At 42.3% G+C, this 18,225-nt stretch overlaps 1 protein-coding gene across 1 annotated transcript in view; it reads right to left on the minus strand.

The window, feature by feature from the left end:
• Positions 1–18,225, minus strand: part of nphp4 (nephronophthisis 4) — a 309,249-nt gene that overhangs the window by 92,807 nt on the left and 198,217 nt on the right. The window contains exon 18 of the mRNA XM_056302210.1: positions 8,371–8,558. Coding sequence (XP_056158185.1) covers positions 8,371–8,558 — 188 coding nt within the window. The remainder of the gene's footprint in view (positions 1–8,370; positions 8,559–18,225) is intronic.

Genomic DNA, 18,225 nt, shown 5'->3' on the forward strand with positions numbered 1-18,225 from the left:
ACATTTACCTTGGAGCACTTTAACTTCACCTTTAAGAGTATTCACTGTGTTGCTGAGAATGTTAAGTCATCACTGCAGGTAGTAGCTGAGAGCTCAAGGTCCTTTATGGCAGAGTCCTGTGAGTTCACTTTTGTCTGTAATGTAGCCATTGATGACTTTAGGTCATCTTTTATTAGAGTCATTTCTGAGTGGAGCATTTTGGAAAATATGTCAATTTTTGAGTCCAGTTTATCATACATATGTCCCCGTTTAGTCCTTCAAGTGCTTCGGTGAACATTTCCAGGTTAAGTGGCGTGCCCTGGTCATTACAAATCACCTCCCCCATTGACAAGTTGTTTTGCGAGGGTTGATTGCTTCAGCAATCGGGGCTCTGCCAAGGCCCGCCTCCATAGGGTTCCTTTTAGGCCGAGTCATGGAGATGTCATTCTTATTGCCCATTTTTGCAATGTATCAGATGGTCAAGGCTCTGTTTATACTTCTAAGGATACAGTCAGATAGAAATATTCAGTTTACAGACCAGTTGGTAAAGTTGAATATTTATTATATGACAGTAGCACCGTTAGCAGCAGTGTTAGCTAGCGGGCAATGTTAGCGGAAGTGCTAGCAGGGAAGTAGCTTCTTTATTTAGTGTCACAATGCCAGGTGACATTAGCTAGCTCAGGAAAGTCCAAGGCACCCTCTGCGGCCTGCTTCGGTAGTCACTCAACAGTGGTTTACAGCCATTCGTTGTCGTTCGAAAGGGCAACAGGGATCGGTAGATACTAATAATATACGGTAAGATAGTATTTCCATAAATTAAGGTAAAATTGTGCTTTAAATTAAATAACCTTTGCCACTACTTGGTGGACCCTCCCCCCAACCAGCATTTCAGTTTTATCTGAATTTAAGAGCAGGAAATTTAGTGACATTCAATTTTTCACAGCAGCTAAGCAGGCCTCTAAATTAGCCATTTGAGTATGATCATCACTATAGGCACATACAGCTGACGATCATCCGTATAGCAATGGAAATTTATTCCATGATTGCATAAAATTTGGTGAAGAGGTGAAATATTAAGAGAGAACAGTAGAGGGCCAAGAACCTGAGCCCTGATGTACACCATATTTAACATCAGAGAATTTCAATATAATATTATTACAGCAGACACACTGTGTTCTTCCAGATAAGTAGGACTTAAGCCAAGCGAGCTAAGCCAGAGACATCAAAATTACAATTTATTCTGTCTAATAGTATACAGTGATCAATGGTATCAAAGGCTGCACTGAGGTTTAGTAGTCAAAGCAGAGTTGGAATCAGTCCATAGCTAGTAGAAGATCATTCACAAATCTGGTTAGAGGAGTTTCAGTGGAGTGACAGGCGCTGAAAGCCAACTGAAAAGGTTCATATAGTTTTCGTCTATATTTGTCAAAAGTTGTTGATACACAACTACACAACTCTCTCTAGTAATATAGAAAAGAATGGAAGATTAGAGACTGGTTGATATTTATTGAGACATTGGCTCAAGGTGCAGTTTCTTAAGTAGAGGTTTAACAAAAGCTGTCTTAAAACTGCTGGGAACAGTGCCAGTAGTAAGTGATAAATTAACAATGTCTAGCATTGTATGTCTCAGGAAAGGCCAGACGTCTTTAAAAAGTTTTGTTGGTAAGGATCAATTAGGCAAATTGTAGACAAACTGGTCATTGGTTTTAATCATTATGCAACTGTATTGTTTATAAGGGCGGGGATACCTGCAGTCAGTCTAGACTGAAGAGGTCACTTAGATGAGTGATGAAACATATCAGTCAATAAATGTATCCAGAATTAACTGATTCAAACTTCTTTGAAGTAGGCAAGTAGTTGGTTTAGAAGTTGACACAAGCTTAAGTCAAAGTATCAAGAGAGATAGTCTCAAAAGCTGAAATAAAAGGGAACATCAGTGACTCATTGTATAGATATGAATTTGGTAAGACAGGATCTGCAGGAGTAGCTGGAGTTGAAGAATCAATTTCGTTTATGATCTCATCAAACTTATTGCAAAAAAAAAGTTTTAGAAACTCATGGGCCTTGAATGGTGAGCAGATAATAGAAGGCTGCTTTTTAGTAAACTTAGTTACAGTGTCAAGGATAAATCTGGGATTGTTTATTAATATTGATTAAGTGAGAGAGATACACATCTTTCTCTGCAGAAGAAGCACACTTATTTCAATAAACACTCATGCCAATATAGTTAAAAAACTTCCAATTTTGATTTTCACCATTTACGTTCCAGTCTCCTGCAGGCCTGGTTAAGAATACATGTCCTGCCATTAAACCAGGGTGTAGGCCTCTTTAGTCACCTAGCTCTGGTAGTGAAAGGTGCAACTGAATCGAGGAGACTAGAGAGAGACACATTTAAGTCACTAGTGAAAATTTCAACAGAGTCTGTCTCTATAGTGAAAGGAGCCAAGACTTCAGGCAGCTGCTGGCCAAATGCAGCTACAGTGGATGGTCCAATGTGGTGAGTGGCAATTACATTTGTGCCAACATTGAAAGGACAGGCCAATAATGCTTCAAATTTAATGAGAAAATGATCTGACAGCAGATGTTTGGCAAGACAGTCAAATCAGAAACAGCTATCCTTTAGATAAAACCAAATCAAGGGAGTTACAACTGCAATGAGTCAACTCTTGAATCAAACTAAGCGAACCCAAAAAGTATCAACAAGCACCAGAAAGGCTATACTTAGAGGATCACCGGTCTTATTCAGATTTTTTTTATTTTGGTTTTGGTATATTAATCCCTGTGGGGAAATTCTTCTCTGCGTTTAACCCATCCTCGCTGTGTAGCCAGAAGCAGTGGGCAGCTGCTGCGAAGCACCAGGGGACAACTCCAGTTCGTCTTGCCATGCCTCGGTCAGGGGCACAGACAGGAGTACCAGGGGCACAGACAGGAGTACTAACCCTAATATGCATGTCTTTTTGATGGTGGGAGAAACCGGAGCACCCGAAGAAAACCCACCGCAGACACGGGGAGAACATGCAAACTCCACACAGAGTACGACCTGGGATGACCCCCAAGGTTGGACAACCCCGGGGTTCGAACCCAGGACCTTCTTGCTGTGAGGCAACAGCGCTAACCACTGGGCCACCGTGCTGCCAAGATAAATATTGAAATCACCAAGAATTACAATCTCATCAGAATGAGTAACAAGACCCAAGACAAATTCTCCAAATGCTTCAAGAAATAGTGAATAAGAGCCAGGAGTTCAATAGTGTATTACAATCTGGACTGACCAGATTCTGTTCATGGCTGAGGGAGATGGACTTAGAATAAAAGCCTCAAAAGATTGGAATTTAGATTCAAGTTTAGAAGTTAAATTGAAAATAGACTTAAATATTAAGGTGAAACCCCCACAGTGTTTATTTGCCTGAGCCTCATGGGCATAAGTACAGTTAGGTGGGGAAGCTTCATTTAAGGGAAGAAAAACATTTGGTTTCAGTCATGTTTCACATAACCCAATCATATCAAAACTATGTTCAAGAATCAGATCATTTATTAGTAAGGCTTTGGTAGACAGTGATCTGATATTTATGAAACCAAATTTAAGCATCTTGTTGAAGGGATCAGTAGTAGGCAGAACTTAAGAGCTACCAATAGATTAAATATTAATTTGAATTAGACACCTTGTATTATTAGTTGACAATTTGAAGACCTATACTTTGAACGATGTGTGGTCACACTTCTGATAACATTAGATGTTTGGTTCTGTAGATTATTAGGTACTTTGTTGCACATTTCACCACCACTGGTGGTATTAGATTATTGTGATTCATACACTACCGTTCAAAAGTTTGGGATTACCCAAACAATTTCGTGTTTTCCATGAAAAGTCACACTTATTCACCACCATATGTTGTGAAATGAATAGAAAATAGAGTCAAGACATTGACAAGGTTAGAAATAATGATTTGTATTTGAAATAAGATTTTTTTTACATCAAACTTTGCTTTCGTCAAAGAATCCTCCATTTGCAGCAATTATAGCATTGCAGACCTTTGGCATTCTAGATGTTAATTTGTTGAGGTAATCAGGAGAAATTGCACCCCACGCTTCCAGAAGCAGCTCCCACAAGTTGGATTGGTTCGATGGGCACTTCTTTGAGCAGATTGAGTTTCTGGAGCATCACATTTGTGGGGTCAATTAAACGCTCAAAATGGCCAGAAAAAGAGAACTTTCATCTGAAACTCGACAGTCTATTCTTGTTCTTAGAAATGAAGGCTATTCCATGCGAGAAATTGCTAAGAAATTGAAGATTTCCTACACCGGTGTGTACTACTCCCTTCAGAGGACAGCACAAACAGGCTCTAACAGGTACTATTTAATGAAGATGCCAGTTGGGGACCTGTGAGGCGTCTGTTTCTCAAACTAGAGACTCTAATGTACTTATCTTCTTGCTCAGTTGTGCAACGCGGCCTCCCACTTCTTTTTCTACTCTGGTTAGAGCCTGTTTGTGCTGTCCTCTGAAGGGAGTAGTACACACCGGTGTAGGAAATCTTCAATTTCTTAGCAATTTCTCGCATGGAATAGCCTTCATTTCTAAGAACAAGAATAGACTGTCGAGTTTCAGATGAAAGTTCTCTTTTTCTGGCCATTTTGAGCGTTTAATTGACCCCACAAATGTGATGCTCCAGAAACTCAATCTGCTCAAAGAAGTGCCCATCCAACCAATCCAACTTGTGGGAGCTGCTTCTGGAAGCGTGGGGTGCAATTTCTCCAGATTACCTCCACAAATTAACAGCTAGAATGCCAAAGGTCTGCAATGCTGTAATTGCTGCAAATGGAGGATTCTTTGACGAAAGCAAAGTTTGATGTAAAAAAAATCTTATTTCAAATACAAATCATTATTTCTAACCTTGTCAATGTCTTGACTCTATTTTCTATTCATTTCACAACATATGGTGGTGAATAAGTGTGACTTTTCATGGAAAACACAAAATTGTTTGGGTGATCCCAAACTTTTGAACGGTAGTGTATATTTAGGAGAGGAGAACTTGGGAGCAATACAGCAGGGTAGGGAGAGGGTCTCAGTGTTATAGGTTAAGCTGTCAGTTCGATAATTTATATGATGAGAAATTCCCCAACTAAGCATATTAACTAGTTGACTCCACATCCGGACTAGGTTTAAACCTAGTAGGTTCTCTAATCACCTGCATCCTGCTGAATGATAACTCCCTGCTGTCAAACTAAACATAGACAGGTATCTTTAATGCTCGACAAAAGAGCAGTGCCCTCCCAGTTGGATGAATGGTGTCCGCTTTCAGCAAGTAAGGGTGGCCCCAGAAAGAAGGCCAGTTGTCAACATAACCAAATCCCTTCTCATTACAGTAATGAGCCAGCCAGCAGTTCATTGAAGTGAGCCTACTGTACACCTCATCATTACCCCTCACGGGTAAGGAACCAAGGACAATTAATCAATTTGACACATCTTTCTGGCCAACTCAAGCATCCTGACTAGGCAAGCTTTTGTGATCTCTGATTGCTTCATCCTGGCATTATTAGTGCCGACATGAATAATGATTTTTTTTTTTTGCATTGTGTAGCCCAAAATCCGAAATTGGTGCTGCAGTGTTTTACAATCATATTACATCGATATATCAAATCATATTCTGTAGCCTATTGTGCAAATCCCTGTAAATGTGGAAACCCCTGCAGTAGCAGATTTTGTACATGTAGTCAGTCCTCAGAGTGGTGCCACTGACTTACTCCACAGGTACATTTAGGAGCTAGATGCCTTGTTTAAAGGAGGGGGGCAACACTTTCCTAAATCACATATGTCAAGCTAGTATAGGGGTGTAAACTGATAATCCTGTTCTCACACACATGCTGCTCTAACCCTTATCATTCACCCTCCACAAGCACCACCATCAAAGGCTTAAAGGGGTTCAACCCAGAACACAATCATATTCACTGCAGCAGGGCTAAAACGTATTATTACATATATGCTTTACACAGACACACACACACACACACACACATAAACTGACATACACAGTAGCATGCACGTACACACATACTCAAACCTACACATACTCACAATACGCACACATAACACATGGGGTAAATCAGAAGGTGAACCCCTAAAAACCATTATACAATCTGACTGACCACAGAGAGGAATGATCAATACCTGAATCATTGATATCCTTACTCCTGTACTGACCCACACAAACTAGTGCACAGCCATGAAAGAATAAGTACAGTTATCTCCCTTGGCAGAGTTCATTTCCAAATTGCTACATTTCCATTTGGGGGGGGGGTCATTATCTGAACATCCCATGATATCTGATTTATACAGGACCCAGTGTTATCATTCACAGAAATGTCCAACTTTGAGGTTCAGCAATTAAAATACAGAGAAGATATGAAATCCCCAAACCCCCAGGACTTTTCACCAATACAGTTGTGTCCAATTTTCAAATCTGAGGCAACGATTGCATGGTAAAACTTTTGGGAAAAGCTTGAAACAGGTAAGACAAGCAGTTAGGGTAGAAGGCAAAGAGAACATTTCAACACCGAGCCATTTAAGAAGTGGAGAAGTTCAAAGTGAAGCAATGTATGAGAGTTCTTATTCATGTAGGTGGGCCTCCTATTAGTTTGTGCGTGTACATGTGTGTGTGAGTGTCCCTGCTCAGCTATATTTTCGGGGACCGATTTGACATTTTGAACTTGTTTCTTCAAGGGTCTATTTTAGGGTTTGGGTATAGGGTTAAGATTAGAATTGGGATTAGGATCAGGGTAAAATAAGGGTTAAAGTTAGGCATGTAGTGCTGATGGTTAAGGTTGGGGTTAGGATTTAGGGCACGAATGTAGTCAATGAGGGTGTACAAAAAAAGAAGAGCACAGGTACAGAAAAATAAACTTTTGTGTGTTTGTGTGGGTAGGAGACGATAAACACGAAGCATATAGAGAAAACTACAATAGGGTCTAGAATACGGTGAGTGGGCACTTGTAGGTATAGGGGTGGGGGTTGGGAGTGTGCTCTAAATCACGCTCTTTCACAAGCTGTAATATCGCTTCCATTTCATTAGATGCCATATGAGTAGACATCAGTCGACATCAGTCAGTGCTCGCTCGGCTGATTGAAAGACAAGTGCCTCGGCGTCATGGAACAAGCCTGCACTTTGTACTGATTGCGCTTTGTTTAATCTGGGAGGGGGTGGTGGCTGGGGTGCCTTAGGAGAAAAATCTGTAACAAATCCTGTACTAGCAGGGTCACGATTTTCTGTTTTATCTCATTTATCATTGCACCGACATGTGAAAAGATTTGTGTTGATTAACATGAATTAAATGCACAATGTTGCCAGCGACAAATAGTATCCTTCAGATATCAAAGAGGGTTGAATCAGTTCATCTGGATACAACGTTTAGTGACAGATACGTTTCATCACTCAGCTAAGTGACATCATCAGTTTAGACTGAAGATGGAAACATTGTATCCAGATGAACTGATTCCACCTTCTTTGGTTTTCTTACCTGGATTATTGAGCATGCATCCAGACATTGCCTTCAGATAACTTCCTTGGAGATCAGAGTCTTGGTATAAGGCTCACACCTTCATCCTATTACTTAAAGCTTTCCATTTGATAGCCACTTGTCACACACATATCACTACTGCTGTGTCCAGTATTTTACTGCTGCTGCTAATGACTTCTCTGTTGCAGGTACCACTTATTGACATTGCACTGGTACTAATCTATCACATCTACTGTATCTACTATTGTTTTTTTTTGTTTTTGTTTTTTTTTAAATTCCCCCTTTTTCTCCCCGATTGTACTTCGCCAATTACCCCACTCCTCTAGGCTGTCCCGGTCACTGCTCCACCCCCTCTGTCAATCCGGGGAGGGCTGCAGACTACCACATGCCTCCTCCGATACATGTGGAGTCGCCAGCCGCTTCTTTTCACCTCACAGTGAGGAGTTTCACCAGGGGGACGTAGCACGTGGGAGGATCACGCTATTCCCCCCAGTTCCCCCTTCCCTATAAACAGGCACCCAGAGAGGAGCCCAGAGGAGGCGCTAGTGCAGCGACCAGGACACATACCCACATTCCAGCTTCCCACCCGCTGACACGGCCAATTGTGTCTGTAGGGACACCCGACCAAGCTGGATGTAACACAAGGAATCGATCCGGCGATCCTCGTGTTGGTAGGCAATGAAATAGACTGCTACGCTACCCGGATGCTCCAGTAAATACTATTGTTACTGCAGTGGCGACTACTGCCAAAATTTTCAGTGCTCAAAGCACTTGCATAGTGAGAGTGATGTCATCCACCTTCAGTGTTCAGTGCCCATCTGCATTGTGTACTGCTGACAAAATCAAGCCTCGACTCTCACCCTAGTGGCTGGGCCTTACCGGAGTTGATGGAGCTGTCCTTGTTGATGGAGGCCAGGACACAGGGTAATGGATCATTGGCTTTCTGCTTGGCCTTGTCAGCGGTCAGTAGTTTGAGTTGCTGGGATGTGATTGGTGGGAAACGATAGAACTGGAAGGTGAAGTTGATGTTATCGGGCCAGTCAGGACCGATGCCTGCTGATGGTATCCTGTCAAAGAAATGGGGATCAGTGGTTATTCCCATAAGGATTTAGGTAGCATTACAGCACAACACTAATGCTGCCAGGGTTAGGGGTTTGATTCTCACCGAGGCCTTCCCTACAGAAATCTAGACATGCAATCAATCACAGTAAATATTAAAAAAGAACAATTGCATGAATTGCAACTAAATGATTCAAAGGGATAGTCTTTTTCAAGCATGTGCTGTCAAGGTGACCAAAAGGGGTCGGCCTTTGCACAGCATCTCAAACTGTTCCATAGCAAGTGCTATACTCACCACTCAACATTAAAATGTGTGATTTGTTTCAATTCATGTGAACAGTGAACTACCAATTGCCATTCTTTTATTCTTTTTAATTATTTATTTTTGGAATTTCCCCCGTTTTCTCCCCAACTGTATCCGGCCAATTATCCCACTCTTCCGAACCATCCTGGTCGCTGCTCCACCCCATCTGCCGATCCGGGGAGGGCAGCAGACTACCACATGCTCCTCCCGATACATGTGGAGTTGCCAGCCTCTTCTTTTCACCTGACTGTGAGGAGTTTCACCAGGGGTACACAGCACATGGGAGGATCACGCCACTCCCCCCAGTTCCCCCTCCCGCCTGAACAGGCGCCCTGACCGACCAGAGGAGGCGCTAGTGCAGCGACCGGGGCACACACCCACATCTGGCTTCCCACCTGCAGACACGGCCAATTGTCTGTAGGGACGCCCGATCCAGCTGGAGGTAACGTGGGGATTCGAACCGGCGATCCTCATGTTGGTAGGCAACAGACTATACCGCTATGCCATCCAGACAGCCAAACTGGCATTCTTTTATGGTACTACAATAAGCAAGTGGCATGCTCATGTGTTAACAGGTTAGTTTAAAATACCACCCAAGACAACAGATTTCAGCTAATGATGAAGCTCTGACACTTCTAGGAAGCAAAAATCTCATGTTTATTTTTTCCACCTGACCAAACCATTCCAATGTCACATTCACGGTCCATTTAAAGTATAAAAAAGAAATAAGCAAAATGAGCTCTAGAGTTTAAGGGTGTCGATGACATTTAAAGTATGGAAATGCATCAAGTAAGAAAGTGCTGAATTAGAGTGCCAACTCTACAGTACACCTTTGATTCATGATGAGTAAATAACTTGGCTTCTTTTTCTTTAAAGCAACCAAAACCTGCATCAAATCCACTTATTTCTCCGGTGGAAAACTAAAATTCTGTTCTTTCTATTTAAATCAGCACAAATGTGGTTATGGTCTTTTCATGCATTGTTTTTGCATGAGTTTGTGGTTGATATACTAGTACACTAGCATACTAGTGTCATCAAGCTGGTCTCTCCTCCCTCTCTCGCCCAGCCCTCAATTTAGACATAGAATAAATCACACACCGAGTACGGTTGAGGTTGGGAATAATTGCTTTTCTCTACGTTTCCCTCCAATTGGTCGCAATCAATCACTGTGCATTCGATAAAAAGAAGAGGAAAAGACGGCTGGAAAAAAAAGGCAAAGATTACTATGAGAACATCGCGAGCGTGGACAAAAGATCAGCGCTACAGGTTACGAAGCGGAATCTAATAAGGGCAAAGTCTGACCTTCCAGTCAATCCTATATCGCAGTGTTGAAGATGCTGCCTTACTCCATCTTCAGTGAGGAGCCTACATGAATATTCATTCTGTAAACAGGCAAGATTGATAATTATGGCACCCTGATAAGAGGCAGAAATTACACCACCAACCCGAGGGCCACCGCTTGCTATCGGTGTCGCTACGGACACCCTTGCCTGCCAAACCCGTTTGTCATATTTATTAGGTAATTCCATCAGTCTCCCTCTGCAGCAAGCCATGGTTTCCTCTCAGATAGTCCAATTTGCTGATAAGTATATTGTGTGAGGATGTGCTGCACAATGTTTATGTGAGTACTTTGAAAGAACTTGCAAATAACCAAGATATGCAGAACAAACAGCAAGTTATCTAGTAAAGCTAACTGAAAAGTCAGTCAAGATGTTTTTTTTTCTTTTGTGGAAAGGTTACATTTACCAATCAGCAAACCAATACCTGTCCAAATTTATTTGCTAATACAGACCTGCAATCAGTTTAGCTTCAGGACATGTAGCATAACGACACCATAATTAAAATTTTGCGCTCATGAAAATTGGGGGCGCCACTTTCCAGAGGAAAGTAAATAAGATAAACTAATCAGTCACAGATGGGGTGGCATGGCAAAGGAGGTAGAGCGGGATCGTCTAGTAATCGGGAGGTCGCCGGTTCGATCCCCGGCTCCTGCAGAGAGCGTGTCTAAGTGTCCTTGAGCAAAACACTGAACCCTTAACTGCTCCTGATGAGCAGGTTGGCACCTTGCATGGCAGCCTCCGCCATCAAAGTGCTGTATAAATGCAGTCCATTTACCATTTATCTGAATGTTCTGAACTCTCAATTCAGGGATCTCTATCTCTGCTCCAAACACCACATGACACAAATAGAGATAGTAACTACGTCACCTCTCAGATGAAGAAAATACGCACAACAACGGCTTGCTCTAGATGGAATATTTATTGACAAACTAATGGGATAAATAAGCATATATACAGTTAGAGCAAGTAGTGAAAGAAAAACAAGAATGACAGAATGAATGGAGAAATTAAGGAAGGGATGGATAAGTGAATGGGCACTAAACTAACAAGTTGTTGCTGACAGAATGAATGAATGGATTAATTAGGAGGTTAACGAAATTAGAAATGAATCTGAATGCAGTGGGGGGAGTCTAAAGCTAATTGGGAAAAAAAGATACAATTTAGGATAGTTCATTTGCATCAACTCTCATTGGCAGAACACATGGAAGATGGTTTGGTCCTTCTTGTTTCTATGGTGATACATAGCTGGGGTGTAGCAGGCTTTTACAAAGACCACCGGGCATATTGGAGCAGGTTCGGCGGACTTCAGGTTGCCATGGTGACAGCTGGCGAAGAACCGTTATTTCTGCTGTGATGGATGGCTGATGGTCAGGCTTTTCCGGAGGACATCGGGCGCGCTGGAGCAGGCTCGGCGGAGTTTGGATTGCCGTGGTAACATCCAGAGGAGAACCGCTTTGACGGAATTGGTTCAGAGGCTCAACTGGGAGAATGGATCCAAGTTGGAGAGGCTCAGCTTAGCAGAGGCAATGCAGAAGCAATACATACAATTAGTGTGTGTGTTCTGGGTCTTGGTGCGTTCACTGAGAGGTGACCTGATCCGATGTACAAGCCCTACTCTAACCACAAAAGTTACACACACAAATAAAAGGTTTACAATACAAAAAATGGCAACAAAAATATTGAAATAAAAAAATTACAAAAATATGGCAAAAAGGTGTGCGGCGGCTAAACCAATGTTTTGGGCTTCCTTGCAGTCTTTGAATGTTGCTTACCTGATGAGTTTTCGACTCATCAGCAGCAGTTGAAAATACAAGCCCAAAGGCAAAGAGGGCCAGGGTGTGGTGAAAAGCCAGTGTACATAACCCTGAATGCGAGCAGGAAAACAAGGAAAGACAAAAAGGCAAAAAGCCAGTTTCAAAAATGGTGTGACTACTTTTACAGTTTGTAGCTGGGCTTTTAAACGAAAGAGGACACTTTCACGGGCTTTTTAAGGAACACCCATGTTTCTTTGTTTGAGCAGGAAGACTCCTTTGCCTTCAAATGGCGAAGAATAATCCTATAAATAATGTCCTATTAGGGAGTATATCTGAAGGCTACATGCTTTTAATCAGCCTAGATACTCACTCATTTCTGTCGTTAACACTGACAAATCATGTTAAAGACAATGAAATCTTAATTCTCTCAGCTGTAGCTAGCACTATAAGTAGATAACATTTCCATTCTACAAGACATTAGTGTTAAAATTATTACTAGATAATGCATTAAATTCTCAATAGAACGACCAAGACGGTCATTATGATCGTTTTGATTTTCAAAGTTTAATAACTTTGTGAAAGAAAGAAAAAAGATACAGACCCGCCGCTCCCTGAATACTCCTAAAATTGCATATATTTGCATTTGGGTTTTAGATCAATTGCACAAAAAAGTTATGATAAGATCTACCTAAAACGACCATGAGCGGTCATCATGACCACTCATAATTTGCATGTGATCGTGCGCGTTATGTCACTATTTATGATGTGGTTTAGTGGCACAATTGGGTATTTATTTTGACAGAATATAGAGTTTAAAAACCAGCAGTCATTTTGACCGCCCACGGTCGTTTTAGGTAGGAGTGAAATCCCAGTCGTTCCACTGTCAATAATTCATACACTTGTCCTACTGAAAACGCTCACTAGATGGCAGACAATGCGTTAAATCTGAATTTTAACAACTCAAGTCATTTTATATCGCACAGATAACAGATATGGGAGTTGAACTATTCTTCAGGAAAACATTTGCCAAGTAATATTAACTGGATTACTAGATGATTAAAAACAGTTGATTCACATTAATTCAGACATGTAAAGAACTAGAGAGAGTTACACTGACATCTTCCCAGGAATGCTTAAGAATTTATGACCTCAGGTAGGATTACCTGCATTTGGAAAAGCTCCAACGAGGAGGTTTTGATGTGTGTGTGTGTGTGTGTGTGTGTGTGTGTGTGTGTGTGTGTGTGTGAGTGAGAGAGAGAGATTGGAGTACTCGTTCTTCTTTCCTGTAAAGTTCAAAAGTAATTCATGATTATGTGTGAGAGAGAGAGAGAGAGAGAGAGAGAGAGAGAGAGAGAGAGAGAGAGAGAGAGAGAGAGAGAGAGAGAGAGAGAGAGAGAGAGAGAGAGAGAGAGACTTGAATAACTCAGTTCAAGTCATTGTCCTGTCTCAATCATATGGTGAGATGAGAGTTTCTGTCTTGTGTGGAGATGGGATTAACTCTCCCTGTGATCAACAGTGACGCTGACCTGGAGAGGTCGTTAAGTGGTCCATGTGAGTCTGATAACCATGTCTGGTCCATGTCAATTTCAGTGGTGTCTCTGGCACGGAAAGCCTGGTGGGGCACAATAAACTCTGTATGGGCGGCATCCGACTCGTCATTGAAACTACACGCAAACCTACTTGCTCAGTGAAGCCAAACACAAATGCAGATCCTCAATGAATGAAATCACAAATACACACATTAACGTAACCCGGCGCAGGAGTAAGCAGAAGAGGAGACTGATATAAGTGAAATCATCAATAATGGCATTTGGTCTCTCAAAACTGGTATATTACCTTGTAATACAGCATCACATTACAAATCCAGAGTTATCAAGCAGCAGGTGTTAAATTTGGATTTTTTTATGGGAGGGGGGGGGGTGTGGTTTCAAGGTTGCCATGTGTCACGTGTATGCGCCTAAACTACAAACTGACTGGTATCATTTGAGCAACCGTAAATAAAACATAACAAGGAGAGATTACCCTCTGCTTTGAACACTAAAACGATAATCAAGCTCCCTGGCTGGTCTGGTGCTCACCAAACTTACATTGCTAGGAGAAGTACTGACCTTTACACAACAGGTACCATGATATCTGGAATATATCAGACAGCGCTACCATTTTCATGTTTAATAAACACGCAATAATGTTACATACAAAGACAAAATAACATATCTGTATGATCGGAATCAGTCTGGCTTTAAGCGAGGTCACTCTACCGAAACTGCACTCCTGTTGGTAATAGAATCACTGCGTTTGGCTAGAGCTGTTGGTCAGTCCTCAGCTTTATTGTTGCTAGATCTGTCAGCTGCCTTTGACAGCCAACTCCTCCTCTCCACACTCACTGAGCTTGGTATCTCAGTATGTGCCCTCCACTGGTTCATGTCCTACCTCTCAGGGAGATCTTTTAATAATAATAATAATAATAATAATAATAATAATAATACATATTAGTTGCGGGCGCCTTTCAGAGCACTCAAGGACACCTTACAGAACACAGTTAAAAACATGCAGCACTGTGTCACACAGCATAAAATCAAAACAAAGCAGGGTGGACAATTAAAAGTTAATACAACAGATAAGTATAAAATCATCATCCGCACAAAACTCAATGAAGCATGGATCAGACTGAATATGCCAGTTTGAAAAGGTACATTTTGAGATGGGATGTGAAGGTTGAAAGAGAGTCAATGTTGTGAATGTCTTGTGGGGGACAGCGTTCCATAGGCGGGGGGGGGGGGCAGAACGACTGAAGGCTCTAGTCCCCATGGTAGTCAAGCAGGCCGATGGTGTAGTGAATTGGAGAGCAGAAGAGGATCTGAGAGTGCGGGAGGATGTGTCGATATGAAGGAGTTCAGAAAGATATGAAGGAGCTAGGTTATTAAGGGCCTTAAAGGTGAGGAGCAGGATCTTGAAGTCAATACGGTATTTAACAGGGAGTCAATTGAGTTGCTGAAGAACAGGAGTGATTTGATCTATGGAAGGAGTTCTGGTAATGATACGGGCAGCTGAATTCTGGACCAACTGAAGTTTATGAAGACATTTGAGGGGAAGACCAAAGAGGATAGAATTACAGTAGTCAATACGGGGTGTAACCACGGTGTGAGTGAGTATGGCTGTGCTTTTAGGTGTAAGTGACGGGCAAAGATGATTAATATTGCGAAGGTGGAAGTATGCAGACGGAGTAACATTGTTGATGTGAGCTTCAAAAGATAATGTGCTGTCCCGGAGGAACTACAGAATTGTCAGTAGTCAGAGAAAAACTATCAGGTTTGGCCAAAGTAGATTTAGTGCCTACTAGGAGGACCTAAGTTTTATCACTATTAAGTTTGAGGAAGTGGTATGAAAACCAGGATTTAATTTCTAGTAAGCAATCAGAAAGGGAAGTGGGCAGAAGAGTAGAGGTAGGCTTGGTGGATAGATAAAGCTGGGTGTCATCCGTGTAGCAGTGAAACTGAATGCCACATTTCCTGAAAATTAGTCTTCCGTGCCCCAAGCCGGCAGAGAAATCCAGGGGCAGAGAAAGCCATTCTCAGAGCTGATGTCGCTGTCTCGTCACAACACTTGTTTGCTCGGGCACCACATCCCCAGTCGGCGATTTCAACACAGTGAGGATCATGTACACCCACAGCTGACATCTCCTCGTCCCCTTTCCCCCCAGTTACATTAATAGTTGGGGATTCCATTATCAGGAACATCTCTTTTCTCACCACAGCCACTCACTGTTTCCCTGGAGCCACAGTCCCTGATATCCTGAAACTCCTCGAGTTGATCCGCTCACTCCCATCTTGACACATGCTCAATAATCCAGGTAAGAAAATCAAAGAAGGTTGAATCAGTCCATCTGGGTACAACGTTTATTGACAGATACTTTTCCTCACTCAACTAAGTGACATCCACTACTACTACTATTTTCGGCTGCTCCCATTAGGGGTCGCCACAGTGGGTCATCTGTTTCCATTTCTTCCTGTCCTCTGCATCTACCTGTCACATCAGCCACCTGCATGTCCTCTCTCACCACATCCATAAACCTCCTCTTTACCCTTCCTCTTTTCCTCTTCCCTGGCAGAAGCTCAACTAAGTGACATCTAAGTGACTGCAGGTATCCCCACCCCTTATAAACATTACAGTACAATACAGTTGTATAACAACCAAAACCAACGACGAGTTTCATATGCAGATATGGGTGTGACCATTAACTAGAGCTTCAAAGGCCATGTGTGCTATTCACAGAGGACTTGGGAATGTTGCAATCACAGCATTGTAAGATGACGACAAATGTATAACGACCGAAACCAACAACCAGTTTCATATCCAAATCAAACATGTTGTTCACTCATGCTTTCTCCAGCTCAAGCTGATCTCCAAAATTAGGCAATTTTTATCAATTGCCGATCTGCAAAAATGTATACATGCTTTTATCTATTCTCAGCTCGACTAATGTAATGCACTTTATTTTGGTATGAGCAAGGGCTCCCTCCACCATCTGCAGTTGGTACAAAATGCTGCTGCTCAGCTCACTACCAGGACAAAGAGGCATGACCATATCACTCCTGTGCTTGCCTCCCTACGCTGGCTCCCTGTTATATTTTGAATTGATTTTGAAATTTTATTGCTCACTTTTAAGGCATTAAATGGTCTTGCTCCTACATAAATTTGTTTATTGACCTGGTATATGCCCCCTCGACCATTAAAATCTGCAGATAGAGTCCTGATGGTTATTCCCAGGTTTTGGTTTGTTACAAAGGGTAATCAGGCTTTTGCTGTTAGAGCCCCCACACTATGGAACTCTTCCTGTTGAACTAAGACAAACCAAGTCTCTAGCTTCTTTTAAATCTTGTCTTAAAACTTTTCCTTTTATGAAAGCTTTTATAAATGTTTGATATTTGTTTTTATTTATTTATACTGTTTTTATTTTTACTGTTATTTTGGCCTTGTCTGGTTTTATTTTTTTGTAAAGCACTTTGTAACATTTTTTAGAAAAGTGCTATATAAATAAAGTTATTATTATTATTATTATTATTATTATTATTATCTTGGAGGGGATAAGTATCCAAACCACACGGTTTATCCACAGAGGTGCCTCAAGGGTCAGTGCTCGGCCCCCTTCTCATCTCATATACACTACCTCACTTGGTGCAGTCATCTGCTCCCATGGTTTCTCATATCATTGCTATGCTGACGATACCCAGCTCTTCCTATCATTCCTGCCTGATGACCTCACAGTCTCGGCACAGATATTGTCATACCTTGCTGATATCTCTGCATGGATGAAAGAATGCAATCTTCAGCTTAACCTATCTAAACTGAGCTCCTTGTCATCCCAGCCAGTCCATCCATACAACAACAGATCAATATCCAGCTCGGATCAACCCAACTCATGCCCACAAAATCTGCCCAAAACCTGGCTGTCATGATTGATGACCAGCTAACACTTCAGTTTCACGTGGCCTTGATTGCTCGGTCGTGCCGATTTGCCCTATACAACATCAGAAAAATTAGACCCTACCTGTCTGAGCATGCAGCACAAGTCCTGGTAAAGGCTCTTGTAATATCACACATTGACGACTGCAACTCCTTACTGGCAGGCCTCCCTGCATGCACTTTCAAACCTCTGCAAATGATCCAGAAATGCAGTGGCGCATCTGCTCTTCAACCAACCCACAACAGCACATGTCACGGCGCTGTTCATATCCCTCCACTGGCTCCCAGTTTCTGCCTGCATCAAATTCAAAACCTTGATGCTCGCTTACAAAACAGCAACTAAAATGGCTCCCGCCTACTTGAACTCCCTCATTCAGCTCTACACTCAGTCCTGCTCACTACCCTCTGTCAATGAAAGGCAACTGCCACAACGGGGCCCTAAGTCACTACCACGACTCTTCTCTTCTGAAGTTCCCCAGTGGTGAAACGAGTTACCAAACTCCATTCAATCCGCTAAGTCCCTCTCCATTTTTAAGAAGCTAAAGACCCGTCACGTGGCTGGGAGGTTCGTATCCCAGACTCGCCGTAACCGGTCACGGCCAGAGCGTCCACAGGGTAAGGCATTCATTAGGCCACCCTTACCCGAGGGATAGTGGGTGTAGCTCGGTGTAGTGTTCGGGGACTCGTCGTTCTCCAGCGACCACTCTGGCCCACCCGGGCACCTGCAGCCAAGCAACCAAAAGCATTCTCCCTACGCCTCCTTCGCAGCCTGGAGATGATGCAGTCCATGCGAGGCTTCAGCGTGTAAAATAGC

The sequence above is a fragment of the Lampris incognitus genome, chromosome 2 (assembly GCF_029633865.1).
Source record: "Lampris incognitus isolate fLamInc1 chromosome 2, fLamInc1.hap2, whole genome shotgun sequence".
NCBI lineage: Eukaryota > Metazoa > Chordata > Actinopteri > Lampriformes > Lampridae > Lampris > Lampris incognitus.